General features: G+C 41.6%; 1 protein-coding gene across 3 annotated transcripts in view; it reads right to left on the minus strand.

Moving 5' to 3' along the window:
• Window positions 1-12,603: 12,603 nt before the first annotated feature.
• The window catches only part of SCAF11 (SR-related CTD associated factor 11), a 52,531-nt gene continuing 46,694 nt past the window's right edge, over window positions 12,604-18,440 (minus strand). For all 3 annotated transcript variants that reach the window (XM_068933935.1, XM_068933948.1, XM_068933941.1), the window contains exons 12-15: window positions 16,903-17,246; window positions 14,191-14,409; window positions 13,648-13,767; window positions 12,604-13,351 (exon numbers count right to left, since the gene is read on the minus strand). In XM_068933935.1, the coding sequence (XP_068790036.1) occupies window positions 13,223-13,351; window positions 13,648-13,767; window positions 14,191-14,409; window positions 16,903-17,246 (812 nt within the window). In that variant the 3' untranslated portion in view covers window positions 12,604-13,222. The remainder of the gene's footprint in view (window positions 13,352-13,647; window positions 13,768-14,190; window positions 14,410-16,902; window positions 17,247-18,440) is intronic.

The raw sequence follows: 18,440 nt of genomic DNA on the forward strand, positions 1-18,440 counted from the left end.
AGTTCATTGAGGGGGAGAATAACTAGTCACGTGTTTTATGTTACGATCAAAGACATAGAGCACTAACATTAAACATGTAGTAGAAATAACGTATTTATCTCTTCCAAAACTACGATATTTTCTTCACTGTAAGTTATATCAGTTGAAGCAAGTGTTCGTTAGAACCGAGGGAAAAGGTCTTGTGGTCTTCAGTGAACTTTGGATCAGGAACAGAGTCATTAAGAATTTCTATTTTGGCTTAAATCTGCAGCATCTTCTTTAGAAAGAGTAGAAACTTCTACAACAACAACGACGTTACATAGATTCCAGGTAGGGTATGTTTTTAAAACTAAGAAATCCCTCATATATACCGTTAAAATTCTTAAGAAACGTTTCTCAATAGGCTAAGGATGTTAATAACACCTCTTGCTGAAGTAAACCTTATTGTTCATTATTCATCAGTCTGAATTTTCTAGAGCTTGTAAGCAATTGGCACAGTAACAGAATTTATTCTGATGTGGTATGTTCTTTCCTTGCTTCACGCTATTGTGACGTCCTTGTCTGTGAGGACAGGAAGAGTTACAAATTGTTTGAATCGCCTCTTTTCCCCATTAATCTGTGCTAGGCTTTGCTTGATGATATAGTGCTGGTGCTTCTTCTGTAATGCCTAATGGCAGGGTTGGAGTGCACAGCCATAAGTATTAATTAATGGCTGCCTACCTACAGTTTGGGGCAAAGCACATGCTAGATTCAAATAATTATTTCATTCTTAACAAAATATATTTTGCTTTCATTTTTTCTAGTTGCACTTTTTTGTTCAGGAGCATCTCGATTGCTCGATTGTCAGGGCATGGTTTCACTCTCCGGCACTGAAGGAGGAAAAGCCCTGAAGCACAATGGAGGGTTGAGTTCAGTTCCTGTCCCTGCCAGAGACTCCCTTTGCGAGTCCTGTCATGTGGAACGGCTTCATCTGTTGTAGTACAGAGATCACAGCACTGCCCTGCCTTGTGGGAAGATAAATCAGCAGTTTATTATGATATGATGGTGTGCACCAGCTAGGGATACCCATAATCATCCAATCACGCTCTTCCTGCCTTCTGCGCCTTTTCTACCAGGTCATCATTATGTTGTCAGTTCTTTGTTGTTCTTTGTATGGATGGCTACAGAAAGCTTTGTGGCGGATGTCCCACCACGTGTTGGGTAACTTTAGGTCCGGGCAGACTGCGGTGGGCAGCGAATTCAAGTCTGTGGAGCCAAAACCTCGTTTTGTGTGCTTCTCTGCTGCAGGGTGTTCTTTGCGCTGTTCAGGGTGACGGCCCTGTAGGTGGTGAGCCGTGTAGTGCTGAATCAGCTGGGCAAGGGGGGATTTTACACAGAGTATTTTGAGCTTGTGTCATTTTCAAGTGGTGAAGAATTCAAGGCGGGTTGTTAGGAGGTAAATGGTTTTCACTAGTTTGTTTGTGGCGTTTCTGGCAGGATGGTTAACGTGTGTTTCTAAATCACTGCAACATCAAAATCGTCTTCTTTAGTTTTAATAACCTGCTGCGTTTTACCTGGTTGCATTACAATTCATCTCTCACAGCATCGTTGCTATTTGTATCTTGGCTTCTCCCTAGCTTCTCCCTATCTCCTGTGATAAGATAACCAGAGATTAATCTGAATCAGTTACTTTAAAAAAGCAGGAGAACAGGTAAGTTGTTTTACTTTTTAAAGATAGGAGTTACACAGTTGCTGTAGGTCCTCACAGATGGCTTTTTACCTTAAATGAAAAGAAATGCCAATTATTAGATTAGCAAAAAATCTCATAGAGGTACAGATGCATTCCTGGTAAGTTCTGTCTTCCAAAGCTATGTGAAAAGAGGAAACCTATTGGGTGGGCTTCTTGACAGGTGTTTTAAGGTAGCCTTTGAACATCTTTAGGTGGATGTGCTGCAAATCATGTTTTGAGGGAATTTGCTGTTTTTGTTATATTTTAGATTTTTAAATCTTCATGTTCAAAGGTAACTTTCTCTCCTGGCTGAGAGTAAATTTTCCCAATACCCAAATGTCTATTTCATTGCCTATAGAAACAGTGAGTCTGCACCATAAGAAAAATTAGTGTGGTTAGGTCATTCCTTTAGAACTCGCCAGGGGTAATGAAGAAATGGGACGCATGCTCTTCTGGGTGTGTATGCTTTAGACTGCTTCCCTGTGCCACTCACGTGGGACTTCTTGACTTACCTTCACAACCCGAGAGCTCTGTCACTGTGCAAGAGCAGATAGCAGCTCTGGGCATGCCGGTGTGCCAGTGGTGGAATCCTGCTGGCTTTGTCTGCGTTCGAGTGGATTTAGAAGGGCTGTAATTTCAAATCTCTGTTCCCTCATAAACCTCCATAAAGCCTTGGCCAGTTTGCCTGTGACTAGTCCTATAATAAATTTCACCATGCATCAAAAGTTGAATCCACTTGTCACATAGCACAAGGTGCCTATGCTTGTAAGTGTACGCATGTTTTGTATTTTCCTGAATGCCAAGATGTGTATCTCTCTATGTTAATTAGGACTTTCAATTTAAATAGCCTTTGAATCCTGTGCAGGAACTATCCTGGGACACAAGACTGTAGCTTAGGGCTTGACTTCTTGGCTGAGTGCCCCAAACACATGGCTTTGGAAATCAATCTCCTTGTGCACCATTTGGCTTAGTGGTTCCTCCAACGCTGCACAGCAGCGCTGCATCAGCAAGATGCAACAAGGTGGGGAATCTCATGGAGAAGAAGGTGTCCCCCAATGTGGATTGAATATTTAATCATTAATTGTTCAGGCTATTGAGTGTTAGGTGACAAAGCGGTGTGTGTTGCAGAGGGAGCAGGAGCTCAATAGAATATTGGCATTAATCAAAGACAGAACTTGTGCCTCCAAGAGATGTCATGGTATTTTCCAGGAGGAATATGGTAGAGGTTACCGGTCTGATATGGTAATTTAACTATCAGATGTCATATGCAGAAACTTGATAATGTAAACATAACTATACTTTCTCATGCAAGGATATTAAAATGCTACTTGGGAAAAAAAAAACCTGTCAATCCTCCTCCCTGGAGAGTGCAGCTTCCCATTTCGAAATAGAGACACTTTGCCACAGCCATTACATGACTTGCCCAAGCTGTCACAGGAGAGAATTTAGGATCCTAAGTGATTTCTGGCTCCGTATTTCCCACTGCTAGGCTGTGCTTCTCTTTTTCAGCAGGCATAAACATGCGAGGGGGAGCTCTGCTTGTTTCTTGGGGCCGTGTCAGCTACTTGGGGCAGAAACCATCATCATCCTCTGTACAGCCTCAAGTACAGTTGGATCCTAGCCTGTGAGTGGGTCTCTTTGGCAGTTAGCAGTAAATAATGATGATATTGAACAGACTGAGTTTGTGACCAGCCTTTTTTTCCCCAGGTTGTCTCTAATGACAGGTTTGCCCTTTTGCTGGGGGTGCATGTGTGCCCTGGGGCCTCAAGCCTCTGTGCAGTGCAGGGTGCCCTTAGACCTCAAGCTTCCTCTGAAAGGAAGAAGCTCTTCTTTCCTCTTGGCTTTAAGATGGAGCAAGTTAGTGCCTCTGATCCGACCATTAGTGCTCCTTGTGCTAAACATCTACACTGCAAGTACTGGTATGCCTGATGCCCCTGTACAATTCAGAAAGGAAAAAAGCAGCAATGGTAGTGCCTCAAGTTGGATGAGACTCCACCCACCATGTGAAGCTACCTTTCTGTTCCTTGAAAGCACTAAATTCCTGTAAAAGGTTCTAGAATTTGTCAGTAATCTCTCCATTGTTGAAGTTCCAAGAGTTGGGTTTTCTTTCTTTTTTTTTTTTTTTCCTTCATCCCACCTGCTATTGCACTGAGGCATCTAGGAACCTCTGGCTATTTTTGATTGATTTTCCTCATAAAAAAATCTGTGATTGTTGATTTCATTTCTGCAGTGTTTCAGGGCTAATTATATGACAGTCTGCTGCCAAAATGTCTTGGTTTTGGCTCTTGGAGTAATTTTTCTCTGTGTTGGATTCCTCTCTGGTTTTGTTTGTTTCCTGTGTGCAATGAGTACATACTGCATTGCTATAATTCCCTGTATGTATTGCACTGACACTATGAAAATGAAGATCAGGTTAAACTCTTACTATTGGCATGTAAGCCTCTGGGAGTTGTGACTCAGTAATGTCAGAAAAATAAGAACCAAGTTTAAGTCAAGTTCAGTATTCCAGCCTGTGCTTTCTCATTAATTCACCTCTTTTTATGGAAGTGGTTAATTGTGCTTCCCCCCCCCCCCCCCAATTTCTAAGTTAATGATTTTTTTTTTGTTCCTTAATATTCATAGATGTTCCATTGATTATTTTGAAAGCTGCTGCTTCTAGTAGGTACCCTTTAATTACTGAAATTTGTTACCTAGTTTATTGTACTTGCCCATGTCCTTTTTTTTTTTTTTTTAAGTATTGATGAGTGTGAGTATTGCAATACATATTAATAACTAAAAACCTTGTCGGAGTAGTTGCATATCAGTGACTCAAAAGGTGAAATTTCACACGGGTCAGCTTTAGAGTCGCAGAATTGCTGAGGATGGCCAGTGCCTCTGGAGATTGCCTAGTCCAACCTCCTACTCAAGCAAGGTCACCTAGAGCAGGTTGTTCAGGGCTGTAGCCAGTCAGGTTTGCGTATCTTGAAGGATGGAGACTCCAGGACCTCCCTGGGTGACCTTTTCCAGTGTTCAACCACCCTCCCCGTAAAAAAGTTACCTTATGTTTAAATGTAATTTCTCATATTTCAGTTGGTGCCCGGTACCTCTTGTCCTGTCCATGGTTACTACTGAGAAGAGCCTGGTCCCGTCCTCTTTACGTCCTCCCTTCAGATAATTATACACATTGATAAGATTCCCCCTCCCCCTGCCAATCTTCTCTTCTCCAGGTTGAACAGTCCTATCTCTCTCAGCCTCTCCTTGTATGAGAGATGCTCCAGCCCTTTAATCATGTTTGTTGGCCTTCACTGGACTTGCTCCAGTAGCTCCAGATGTGGCTTCAGCAGGGCTGAGTAGAGGGGGAGGATCACCTCCCTCGATCTGCTGGCAATGCTCTTCCTAATGCACCCCAGGATCCCATGGGCCTTCTTGGCCACAAAGGCACATTGCTGGCTCAAGGACAACTGGTTGTCCACCAGGACTCCCAGGTTCTTCTCCACAGAGCTACTTCCAGCAGGTCAGCTCTCAGCTTGTCCTGGGCCATGGGGGTTATTCCTCCCTAGGTGCAGGACCCTGCACTTGCCTTTGTGGAACTTCAGGAGGTTCCTCTCCGCCCAGCTCTCCAGCCCATCAAGGTCCCTCTGAATGGCAGCACAGCCTTCTGGTGTGTCAGCCACTCCTCCCAGTTTTGTATCATCAGTAAACTTGCTGAGGGTGCACTCTACGCCTTCATCTAGGTCATTAATGAAGATGCTAAACAGTACTGGCCCCAGTATCAACCCCTGAGGGACACCACTAGTGCCTGGCCTCCAACTGGACTTCATGCCACTGAGCACAACCCTCTGAGCCTAGCAGTTCAGACAGTTTTCCATCCACCTCATTGTCCACTTAGCTAGTCTGTACTGCATCAGCCTATCTATGAGGCTGTTATGGGAGATGATAGTGTCGAAAGCCTTGCTGAAGTCCAGGTAGACAGCATCCACTGCTCTCCCCTCATCCACCAAGCTAGTCATCTCATCATAGAGGACCATATCAGCCTGGTAAGCATGATTGCCCCCTCGTAAAGCTGTGCTGACTACTCCCAACCACTTCCTTGTCCTTCATGTGTCTGGAAATGGTATCCAGAATGGGTTGTTCCATCACCTTTCCAGGGATCAAGGTAGACTGGCCTGTAGTTCCGGATGTTCCTTCTTGAAGATCAGGATGACATTTGCTTTCTTCCAGTTCCTTGGGCACCTCTCCTGACTGCCTTGATCTTTCAAAAAGCATCAAAAGTGGCCTTGCAATGACATCAGCCAGCTCCCTCAGTGCTCGTGGGAGCATCCTGTTACAGCCCATGCACTTGTGGATCTCCAGTTTAAGTGTTCCCTAACCTGAGCCTCCTCCACTGAGGGTACGTAAGTCTTCATTGCGCCGGACTTCTCCTCTGCTCTCAGGGCCTTGGGATTTCTGAGGGATAGTCTTACCAGTAAATGCTGAGGGGAAGAAGGCAATTCAGGACCTCTGCCTTTTCAATGGCCTTTGTCACCAGGGCCCCATTTAGCAGCATTAGCATATTTTCCCTAGCCTTCCTTTTACTGCTTATGTACTTGTAGAAGCCCTTTCTAGTTGCCTTTCATGTCCCTTGACAGTTTCAACGTCAGATGGGGTTTAGCTCTCCGAAACCCATCCCTGACTGCTCAGACATCATCTCTCTTCCTCCTGGGTCACGGATCCCTGCTGCTATCGCTTCTAAACTTTCTTTTTATGTTTGAGTTTTTCAAGAGCTCCTTGTTCACCTATGCAGGCCTCCTGCTGCCTTTGCTTGATTTGCTGCTTTTCTGGATGGCTGGTTCCTGAGCTTGGAAGAGATGAGCCCCAGAAAATCAACCAGCGCTTCTGACTCCCTGCAAGGCTGCAGCTTCCAAGCAGGGCTGTTAAAAGGCCAAAGTCTGCACTCCTGAAGGCCAGGGTTGTGATCCTGCTTTTTGCCCTTTCACAGTTACCTGCAAGAAGTCCAGGCTGTCAATCACTGCACCAGCCCCTTACTAAGTGAAGCAGTCACTAGGTCAAGTATGTAAGACCCCTTTTCTGCTGCCACTGCTGCACATTTCCTCCTGTGGTTTTTTTTTTTTTTTTTTTTTTTTTTGGGGTGTGGGGGGGTGCTATGCCCCTTGAGGGGAGGGAAAAAGATCTAGCTTTGAATAGTAGGGGTTGGGGAGCAGGCACTGATACCTGAATTAAGTTACTGCCCCCTGGAGAGATGTGGTCGTGATGGGAGCTCAACTTTTTTTGCTGCCTAAACCCGTGGTAGCTGTCAGAATAACACAGAGGTTTGCATCCTCTGAACAAGTACCAAGCTTCTCTCTGTGCAGGAAACCCAAACACTACGAATAATTCTTGGATTTTCCATAAATCATTCTGCTTCATTTCTCAAGTGGAGTAATTAGCAGTCTGCACTCCATGCACACACAAGTAAGTAGTTTGATTTTAAATGTATGAAACTACTCCCCTGCTTAAAATTTAAGTGCACAAATTTACAGGATACAGAGCAAGATCTCTGCAGGCACAAAATGAACGCCTGTGAAACCAGAGCTCAGCATGAGACAGTTGCAAATCAAGGCTCCATAGGGTCAAGTCATCCACCAATTGCACTCCCTTAATCAGTTATTAGTTTATTAAGTTAGTCAGTGCAAGGCAAGAAGGCAGGCCAGGGACTGAGCTGTAGTTCAAACTCACGTGCTTTCTCAGGAGTAACACCTGGCCTTTGCTATCTGCTCACTTCCATGCTGTTGAGCAGCATAGCCTTGAGCATAGGACACAGCAACGTCTTGGTGACACCTGAGGGGACAAGTGGCTGATGTGGGACCTGACATGGGACCCTTTGTGGTTCCCTTGGCAGCCCTCCAGCTTGCCTGCTGTACTGCCAAGAGGGCACAGGCAGGAACACGTTGAGTGACAGTGGGCACTCCCCTAACATGATAAGGCTGCTGACAAAGTGCTAGTCTCTTTTTAAGGACTCACACGTGTAAAGCTGACACTTAAAAGGGCGACTCACACCTTGCTTAAGTCTGCTATAGCTATAGAGCCAGGCAGGCATCTGTTTCAGGACAGCAGCACACCACAGACACTGCTTTTCAAATCAACTTTTTTTTTTTTGGCATCCACTGCCCAGCACTGTTCCATAAACCTTTAAGACTGTTCCTTTATTTGCACGTATGGAAATCCTGTTGACACTTAACCATGTATGAAGGAGAATGAAGGAATCACACCTGAGTCTTGAGTGCTGGGTAACTTGAACAGTGCTATTTCTCATGTACAAATACGGGGTGATGTTCCTTTGCTGAGACAACTGGACCTCGAGCTGATGTGTGCCAACAGAATCGCTCCAGTATTTTCTCATTCTACTGCTGGCAAACTTCAGCTCACCCTTACTGGGGGGAACAGTGAAGGATCAGCAGACAATCAATGCAGAGAACCTCCCTGCGGCCTGACTTCAACGTTTACAAAATAGAAAAATATTTACAGTTAACATAACATTAGTTATAGTTAACTACACTTTTACTTAAAAATGTAACGAAAACTCTTTGCAACAGTAGAAATGCTCATTTTTTGCTGTTAGTACCCCTGAAAGGGCCATGGGCCCAAGGCGGTACGTGGAAAATCAGACAGGCTTACAACTTAACAATAAATTTTTAATCAACGCTGCAGGCCACTGGTTTAAATTACTTTTTTTGAGTTTGTTTCTTTTTTTCTTTTTCTTTTTTTTTTTGGGGGGGAAATAACGTGTCCTTCAGCACACCTTCCAGTGATCTAAATAACTCTATCTTCATCTGCTTGAGGTAACTTAACACTCATCATGAGTGACAATGCTTTCTGCTGTGTGCTAACACAGCTTTACTAGTTCATTATAGATGCAATAAATGCTTTGACACAACCGAGATGCTCCAGCTGTTGTCTCTACCTACCTGTTCTTCCTTCCTAAGAGTCTCAGCTTCAACAGCCTGACACGGCCTCCAGGTCTCAGGCTCCCAAGCGAACCTCCTCACCCAGCCCCTTGGTTCTTGACCTTCGTGCTCCCCGCACTGGTGTGCTCCCCCTGCAGCCCCCCCAGGCCCAGCTACCAGGACACTTTCAGGACAAACAGAAGTGAGACACCAAGTTTTGGGCTTCCCAAGCGAGAAGCAGCAGCAGCAGCATTGCTGAGATGATTTGAAAGGTTCAAGTTTTGAATCCAGCACAGGAATGTATGGGTGATCTCCATATAACCACAGTGGAGTGAGACAGCTTCCTGCCACATTGCTTTAAAATCATAGGCGGAGAGACACCACGTGCCGGTGGCAGCTGCCACTGTTGATCAAAGGAAGGTTCTGGAATATTCAAGCAAAGGACCAAAAGTTAATCCAATTAAAACCAGGATTCAAAACAGGAGCAATCACAAACGTAGCTGATGCCTGCCTGCACAAGGGGACTTGGACATTCAAGCGGCAGTGCCCAACACTTTAGCGGTTCAGTGGCAGAAGACAAGCTGAAAATCAGGAAGATTGACATGCCAGGAACGGAGAAGCTGAGCAGCCTTCTTCAAGGCTAGAAGATGCCCAGCAGCCTTGATCAAGGTTCTCCCTCTGGCTGGAGACCTGCCAGACCATCTGAAGCTGAAGCAGTTGGCCACCACCCAAGTGGAGGAGCAGATCTGTCCAGCCCCTAGGCTCAGGAGGCCGGGTCCTAGTAAAGCCAGGATCCTTCACAAGTCACCACGGACACGCAAGTTGCCTGTGGCTTATATTGAGAGCCGGCCTACCCTGCTCCGCTGTGGCCAGGTATATAAAGCCAGTACGCTTACTGGTGTGACGTAATCCAACCCTCCCCCCCTTTTTCTTTTATTGTACGCGATGCACTGTCTCTATTACTATGAGGTTACATCACCTGTCTATTCTGTATGTTTGTATTCCTGTTCTGTATAAACATAGAAGCTTCTTGTAAATATGTTCTTGGGTTATAGTATATTAAGCGCATTATTAACTGTTATTATTACTCATTTTTATTAAATGTTATTGTAAAACCAATCATTTAAGTTAAGAACCCTTACCGCAACCAAAAGGATCTAGTTCGTATGTTCAATTTGAACAAAGTAATTAAATTAAGGATGCTTTTCAACTGGTGCGTCTGCCATTCCAGTGCAAACCGTGACAATGTTAAGGCTGCACTTTGCCACAGCGCCAGTCACCTCCATATAGGCCGCAACCAGCCTAATGCAGCTGTGAACAGCACAGAGCCAGGCAGCTCCCCGCTGCCCCGAATCACAGCAGGCTCTTGCACCAGCTGCATGGACAGGCCTGCAGGTACCCCAGCAGGATGTGTGCAAAATTCCCCCTGCCCTGCTAAGGCTACTGCTTTGATCAGTACCTCTGGCACTTCCAAGGCATAGGACAGGGCCTAGTTGGTTTGAGTCTGCTTGGGCCATGTGGTAGACTGAAAAATAAACCAAGATCCACTAAGTTTTACAAGAACTAGCAGCTAAGATCACTGCTGCAGTACAGCAACATTTTGCCACTTTTTTAAAAATCAGGTTGATATTTGCAGAAAGACAAGCAAAGGTGATGACAGACTAATCGAATACAAACAGGATGCAATTAGGAGGGAGAGTCCAGACAAAGTAAAACAACACGGATAGAAGTAAGAGTAGCAATTTTAAAACACTGCTTTTTGGATTAGACCACTTGAGCCAGTATCATTTAAGACCAAACACAGACTATTTACAGCTTAGTCAAAAGAATTTATTAGAAAATGTTAAGCACTACATAAAACTAGTTTTAAAGTATTTTTTTCAGTAGACAGCACTCCAGCCTTACACTACAAACACCATATTACTGACTTTGGATAGCCACTGTGCTCCTAAGACACATCTTCAGGATGAGACATTCAAGCAGCATGCACAGTGAAACAGTGGGAGGAGTGCAAGGAAAACCCTTATACTTTGCATAAATTCACAGAAGGTATACAATTTCATAATTTTTTTTTTCCCTTAAGACAATTTAAATCAAATGAATTACTGAAACCCTCAACTGGGCTCAGCATTTCCCATCATTTTGTCATCTGCACTAGTGCATGTTTGGAATTTTAATACAAGGAGTTTCAATAAATAGAAATACAGCTTTAATTCTATCTTAACAAAAACATGACTACAAGGTTAAAGCACAAGCCTTCTCAGGCAGTCAACACTAACAGACTTTGCTGCTTTTCTGGAAAAATAGGAGGAGAGTCTATGTATTAAGGCAATGCATTTTTTTAAATTCAACATAGCAATTGTAATGAACTGCATATTTTTTGATAAATTCTTAAGTATTTCATTGTAAAAAATAAAAAGCTACTGATCACATTCTAATCTATCATATCCTTCATCAGGATCTGAAATACAGTGGAGCATCACTACAGTCACTGCCCCAACAATGTGGCAGCAAGTGACATATTTTCTTCCAGCCAAGAGCTGCAAAACAAGACATTAATGACCCCTCCTGGTCCCAGTTTAAATCCTCCATTGTTCCTTCCCGCTCAGTTTCCACCTCTCCTTTTAAAAGGACATCTATCTGGCTCCTGAAAGGAGCTTTATAGCAAGGCTCAACTGTATAGAGTAAAAAGCTATAAAAAGTCATTAAAATCCAAAAATTCAGAGACAAAAAATGTAGTACGTACGCATGGCGTGATCAACCAGGATCGACATAGCAATTTGCTACATTTTTCAAAAAGTGCTAACCAATTTTAGCTTAAAAGTGTTCAAGAGATCATACAAATTGCTACCACAGTGTAAAACTGAGTATTTGGGGGGGGGGGGGGGGGGGGGAACCAACAACAAAACCAACCCTCGAACCTGGCTGGACTGTAGAAAATGTATATTGGTTTCTAATTTACATACTATTATTTAGGCACACAAAAATAAATATAGACAGTCAAATGCTTCATTAAGTCTGTAGAAAGTTATAGTTAAAACCAAGTGATCAACTGTTGTGGCATCACATTTTTACACATATATATCTATACACATATATATATATCTCTCTATATCTATCTCATGTGTGTGCACATGGGTGTATATCCCTTATTTCATCCTCAGGCTGCAAAAGGCAATACTACTTTTATGCTAAGAAAAGTTCACCTGGGTAACTACTGGCTACTATGAGATGAGTTCTCAAACAACCTCGATGGCTACTTTCTGCCAAAACAGCGTATTCATGCTTTTGGCTGGAGCTGAACTGAGATCTTGAGCCAGCACCAAAGGCTGTTACCACACAGCAGGGCCGAAAGGGAACGCTGAAGTTTTAGTAGCGCTATCCGGTTAAAAGAAAGGAACTAATATTCCTTCTATACTGTATTGCTCTTGTAGTACATACAAATTTTCAAAGGATCCCAAGCTGGCTTTTCCCATAAGGAGCTAGCAATGATCTGTGCTCCAGCAAAGCTACCTTCTGCTATTTCGGTAAAATAGGTTTGACATCAGGTGCAAGCATTCTTCTAGCACATTTAATGAACTCACATCTGCTTTTAAAGTGATTTTGGTACCTGTATGAAACACTACAAAAGCATGCTCTGGGAAGTCTAAAAGCTGCTGCATGTGACTTAAGACTCTGCACTTTCAATCGGTGATCTATGCTACAGGCCCCAGAGGACTAAGAAAAACATTATGCAGATCAGACTGGCACAGCCGGCAGTCTCTGATCAACAGGGAGACGATCACAAATTCCAGCTTTCTTCATCCTCCTTGAAGTTACAAAAAACTAGTGCTTATTTTTCAGGAACATCCAACTCCACAGCACGCTAACCACCTATGTCATTTTACTAGCTAACGGCAGGATTAGACATGAACTGAGGTTGTCAGTGTGTCATGACTGAGGGCTTTCAACACATAGAAATTAATCAAGTTCATCCCACTATCTTGGAACAAATTGAAAAACGTCACAAACAAAAACAAGCAGCATTAACTTTTATTTGGTGTTACAACAGATGTGTAGTGCCCCTGATTTTGGGCACTGACTCTTACTGTTGGATTTTTAAAAAAAATCTAATCAGTTCTGTTCAGACAACTCTGTGTGCTTTTTTTTTTTTTTTTTATATATATACAGTGACCCCTGCATTCAGCCTGTCCAGTTAATACTAGAAATATTTGTCAAGGCAATACATTATCTTTGCTATAATTAGGGAGAAATCAAAAGAAAAAATTTAATCTGACTGATTACATGTACTGTACATACCTGTTCCAAAACCAATGTACTCAGACAGAAGTTTCTAATTTAATGCACTCCATTATTCAAGTCAAAATGCTGTACATCTAAGTATCCACACAATCGTACAATCCCAATAACTCTCTCCTTTACACCTTTTACTTTTTCAGATATCTGTTTTAAAAAAGGAATAAAGAAGTTGCACTGTAGATCTATATTTCTTTAGAACAAAACATTATATACTACATTGAAAAATAATTTTATCCAAACCAGATTGAAATCAGTCATGTACAATTTTCAGTTAACTGGTCATGTTGAAATTGCACTTTGCAGATAGAATAAAACTAAAACCTGAAAACATGATCTATTTTCTTTCACAGGAGACTGCCTCTTCTGGATTCTTCTTCCGTGAATGTTTATATTTGTCTACATATGCCTTCACTAGATTTGCCACTTTTGCAGAATTAACTTCTCCACTCTTGCTATGACAAACCTGCAGCAGTTTTAAGGAGAAAAAAAAAGTATTTGAAATATTTTTGTTGATTTGCCACTGTTTTACATTACGTATCTACTTTCCCCATAACAAGCTTCTCCATGGCCAGCAGAACAGATCTGAGTTACGTTTCTCGTGCTGTGTGTAAGTTACGTTCTGAGGGGCTGAAAAAGCTCTCACAGATGTTTTTCTTGTCTCCCTTCCCAGCAGCTGTCCCAAAAATGCACGTAATGCTCTCTCAATCCTACCTCAATTGAAATTCATTAATAAAATCTGAGATGTATACATCAACTTACTTTATCTACAGCCTTCCGCACAATTTCTTTATATTCCTCCTTAGTGATGTCTTTGTTTTGGTAGAAAGGTTTAATAGCCAGTTTGACCTCTTGTGCTGCTTTTTCTTGAATTAACAATTTCTGAAGAAAGATCAAACTTGAGCGTTATTTTTAGATGCACGCATATCCATCTTTTTAATGTGAGAGCAATGATATAAAACAGTTTCAATCAATCACAAATTAAAACTTTGCAGATAAAAAGTTACTCTAAACAAACCAGGAAAACATGTTCAGTTTGCTCAAATTTTAACACTAATGACAACTGTCTGTTTTACTAACAGCAGAATATGGTCCCACAGCAACTAAAATATTTGCAATAGTGCTGCTCTAAAGAAGACTACATTTAAAAAAGTCAATTTGCTACTTTGTTTTATCCTATAACCTCCCGAAGTACTGAAATATCTTGAAGATAATGGTAGTGAGTATACTACACAAAAAGTATTCATAATTTGCTCTCTTTTACTATGACAATTATATATATATTACTCTGAATTTCAAACTTGCCTGGTCCTTCTTTGAGCTATCTGCGCTGGCTTCCACTGTTACACTTGCTTTGTTTTCTCCCACTTTCACAGCAGCATTAGAGCTTTTGATGTGACTTGATGATGTTGCATTACCAGAACTTGGTCCCTGAACTGTTCCCACATTTCCCAGGGCTGCTGTTGGAGCAGACAAGGCTGGAGCACTCATGTTATTACTTACATGAGGAGCACTTGGAATTCCCTGTTTTAAAAAGTTATCAGTAGTTAATACATTATTCTTCAGTATGTCAATAAATCTTTCTGGAAGTTTCGGCAGCTACAGAAATGACATCAGTACTACATGCTTGGGTTCATGAGCTACTTTCCACACTGTCCATTATTATAGAAGATGTGCATGTAATATCACATTGAATCAAAGGAAAAAATAAAGCTTGAAAAGCAATGTATCCTGCATGTCATCATTGTGGTTTCTAGATTCTGGCTCGGAGGGAGATCCCAGTGATGCACAACTCTGAAGCAGGATCCTGCAAATAGGCATGGATGATGTTACCAGCACCAAAACATGCATACAAAAAATAGCTTAACACACATTTGCATTCATGCATCGTAACAGTGTTTCTCCAAAAAGGTTTATTTTCACATTTGTTACCAGCTTGAACTTGCAAGTGAATTTCAAATGTAAACATACCTTTAGCTTTGAGTAAACCGTGGGTGAGACTGATTGAGCGCTGGGATCTGTTCTTAAGAAAAGGCTATTTTCTGTGCATTCCCACACACAGTCTAAAGAGACTACGGACACTGCTGACACTTCAGAATTAGGAAACGAAGTAGCTCTCAACAACTCAGACAGAGGTCAGTTTTAGCCAACAGCAAGAACACATCCCCCATGCATGTTACAAACACTGTTTCTGGCAGGCTACCCTAAATGTCCCTTTTTCCTGTGCAAGTAACCACCATTATTTTTTGCAGGTGTGCATCTATCCAGATGGGATATAACAAAACAGGAATTTAAGCTCGTTGGAGAAGACACAGATATTGAACTGTTATAATCAGTAGGCTAGAACTAGCGAGTGTTATCTCTTCATCTTCCTTGAACAGGAAAGGATAGGTTGGAATCCTCCAGCACTCAGTATTTTTATTGTGCTGCCACCAAGAACTTGTTCAATGAAAGTGAAAAGAAAAAGGAGTAGTAGCTCCCAAGATCATTCAGGTACCTGGACACCATTCCACAAAAGAGGAGAAGAGCCAAATATAACAGAGGCTTTACTAACAAATACCTGCATTTTGAAGCAATATGCTCAATCTTTGTTGAATATTTATTATTGCACCAGATCATTAAATTTGATAGAGGTTTATAGAACACATTCTGATTTCTTACATTTTAGAGATTAAACATTCTGAATTTCCAATTGTGAAAATATTTTATCACAGACAACAGGCTTGAGTCAAAATCAACAAGCAATCTCCCAGTGTTTTAGCTCAAATAGTACCTTACTGTTTTATCTTGCACAATATTTGAAGTATTTCATATGGCCTCTAACCCAATCAGTATTTCCCACAGAATTTATCTCCTTTTATTGTAATTTCATGAACATAAATGATTAACAGCAATTGAAAGTGGAAAGAATATAGGTCATTAATCAATTCGCATCACATTTTTAAAGATGACACAGGAAAATAGAATTTTAGAAATCACTGTTCTGAAACACCTCTTTTTCAACCTGGAATGCTGGTAAAAGCATTTTACGTTAGTTAGTGGCCTAAAACAGCAGGGGGAGGGAGTGCAAAAATCTCAGTCGAACCCATAAGAACCCTTTACACACCACGGATGCAGTGTTATGTTTCCTTGCAAGACTCTATTGGAAGCTGCTAATATTCCTTTCCCTGATATAAAAGCTCTTAATATAATATAAACAGCTGGCTACAGGAGGTGCTCAGATACATAGAGGCTGTTTTAAGCTGTCTTGGAAGGCACAAACAGATGGTCTGACCTGCCCTGAGCACAGCAGAGTCTTTTGGAAACTGCAGAAATGAAGTTTAGTCTCAAAGAGAACATGTACAAGCAGGAGAATCAGGCAAAAAGGGGGAAGTAAAATATAGCAAAGAAATAACTTTGAAATCCTCAAAGAGGCTGAAAAGATTAAATAATAGAAAGTGCATGGGGAGGGGTCGGGGTGGGGAGGACAACAATGTACTGAGACAGTGACCGTTGGAGAATGAAACTGTGGAACAAACTGGTGCCGTGCAGTACTTAAAAAATTCCTCTAATAATATACTCCAAATGAAGAGAATTCCAACGAGAGGTTGAGGTCTGCTTACTACACACTGCTGAGCAAGGATTCAAGCATTTCCTAAAGCTTTGAATCAGGTTTTGAAGGGGAAACCTTAAGTGTGCCTTATTTCTGGATCTGAAGAAAAAGTTAATTGACAATACTGAAGAAAATTTTCAGCGCTCCATTATCATTAGGAACATCTCATTACTACAAATACCCAGATATGGCATTGGGTATTAATATTTAAAAACTACAAACTCAAACCAACCCATCCTCATGAACAGTTCTACTGTACAGGGTGGGGAGGGAAGAGAGGACAGTTAAGAGAGAGAGAGAGAGAGAGAAACTCATAAGTAAAATTTAATCAAGTATGCACTATTAAATACACAAAACCTTTTACTAAACCATAACTAATATGTTAGTTTAATATTGCTCTTGCCATGGTTTCTGATAAAGCATACCTGCAGTTGTTTCCCATCTTGCTGCGAAGCAACATAGTTGACTTGCTGAGATGGTGGGGGTGGAGGTGGAGGCGGAGGTAATCCCTGAGAAAGATTTGTGGGAGCAGCTACCTGTATGAGAGGTACTCCGGTATGGAGATGTAAGGGCATTGGAGGATGGATGTTGAAAGGACTGCGTTGCATATTCATCATAGGAGGATGGACACCCACCGGATATGGAAAGATATTCATAGGTTGGTGCTGTGCATTCACTTGTGGCATTACATTCATTTGTTGCTGCATCATATTCATTGGTATCTGAGAACCATCACTTTGCTGGTTGGCTTGGTCTTTGAGGTTTGGATCTATCAGAAAAAACAGACAGTATATAAAGTAAAAAAAAAAGTCTATTTTATAAAGCACAAGTGCAACCAGCTGTCCAAACTCTTCACGAAGTATAGAGTATCAAAAAGAAGTATCTATAACCTGAATATTTTAAAGATACTGTATTACATTACTATGGAGTGCTCATCACCAGACATTCCATGGGGCCAAATGCTAGTTTCCAAGTTTAAAAAAAACCCTCAATTACTAAAGAAGAACATGTTCTGAATTTCCATTTTTATTACTTGTCCCATAGCACAGCTAATAATCCATTACACTACACTGAAACAGTAATTCTCACCGAAAGGGTAGGAAGACAGCATAACTTGTCCAGCCTCTGCAGTTGTGGAAGTTTAGACACATGCTATCACATAGGCAACTCTCTGCTCCCCTTTGCCTGATTTACACAGTTACTGTAGCCATTTCTGGTAACTATAAAAACACTCTGATGTATAGTCTCACTGAATAATAACCATCCTCAACCAATTTCACAGATCTTCACATTTGAAAGAACTTGTTCCAAAAGACCAAACAAAAACCCACCAGACTACTGCCAAAGTAGATAAAAGCCTAGAAGCAAAGAAGTGCCATGCTAAGAGCTTATTTTAAAATTGACTTCAGCCTTGCATTATCTTCAAAAGAAGCCAAAAAGCTAGAATTTACATACAAGCAGCAAGTCTTCCAAAAGTCAAGAAACTAGTTTTGAGAATCAGCTGATGGATTATAATTCAGATGCGTTTCCCTTCCCTTAGAATTCCTATGAGGAATTTTGTCACTTAATTCAAAAGGACCAGGATTCAGCTCCTTATGCTTCACCCTAAATCATGCCAACCTAGCACATCTTACCTAGTTTTGAGAGAACATTGTACTATTCTTACCCCAAATTCAGGTTTCAAAGATGAACACAATAGTGCAATTGTTCCCAAACTATGTGACATGAAGCCTGCAAATCACACAAACAGTCCTTTCAATTAAAGGGTTGATAAATGTTGTCTGCAACAAATTGAGGGTTATCAAAGTTGCCTCAAAATTGAGAAGCCCCTGATGCATCTCTGAACAGAGGAAGAAAACTGCTGACAATTAACATGAAAATAAATAAAAATAGAAGATTAAACAAGGAGACAATAGGAAAGTACAAGAGTGGTCTTCTTCAGAACTGGATATTATACTGCTTT

This window comes from Struthio camelus, chromosome 1 (assembly GCF_040807025.1).
Source record: "Struthio camelus isolate bStrCam1 chromosome 1, bStrCam1.hap1, whole genome shotgun sequence".
Lineage (NCBI taxonomy): Eukaryota > Metazoa > Chordata > Aves > Struthioniformes > Struthionidae > Struthio > Struthio camelus.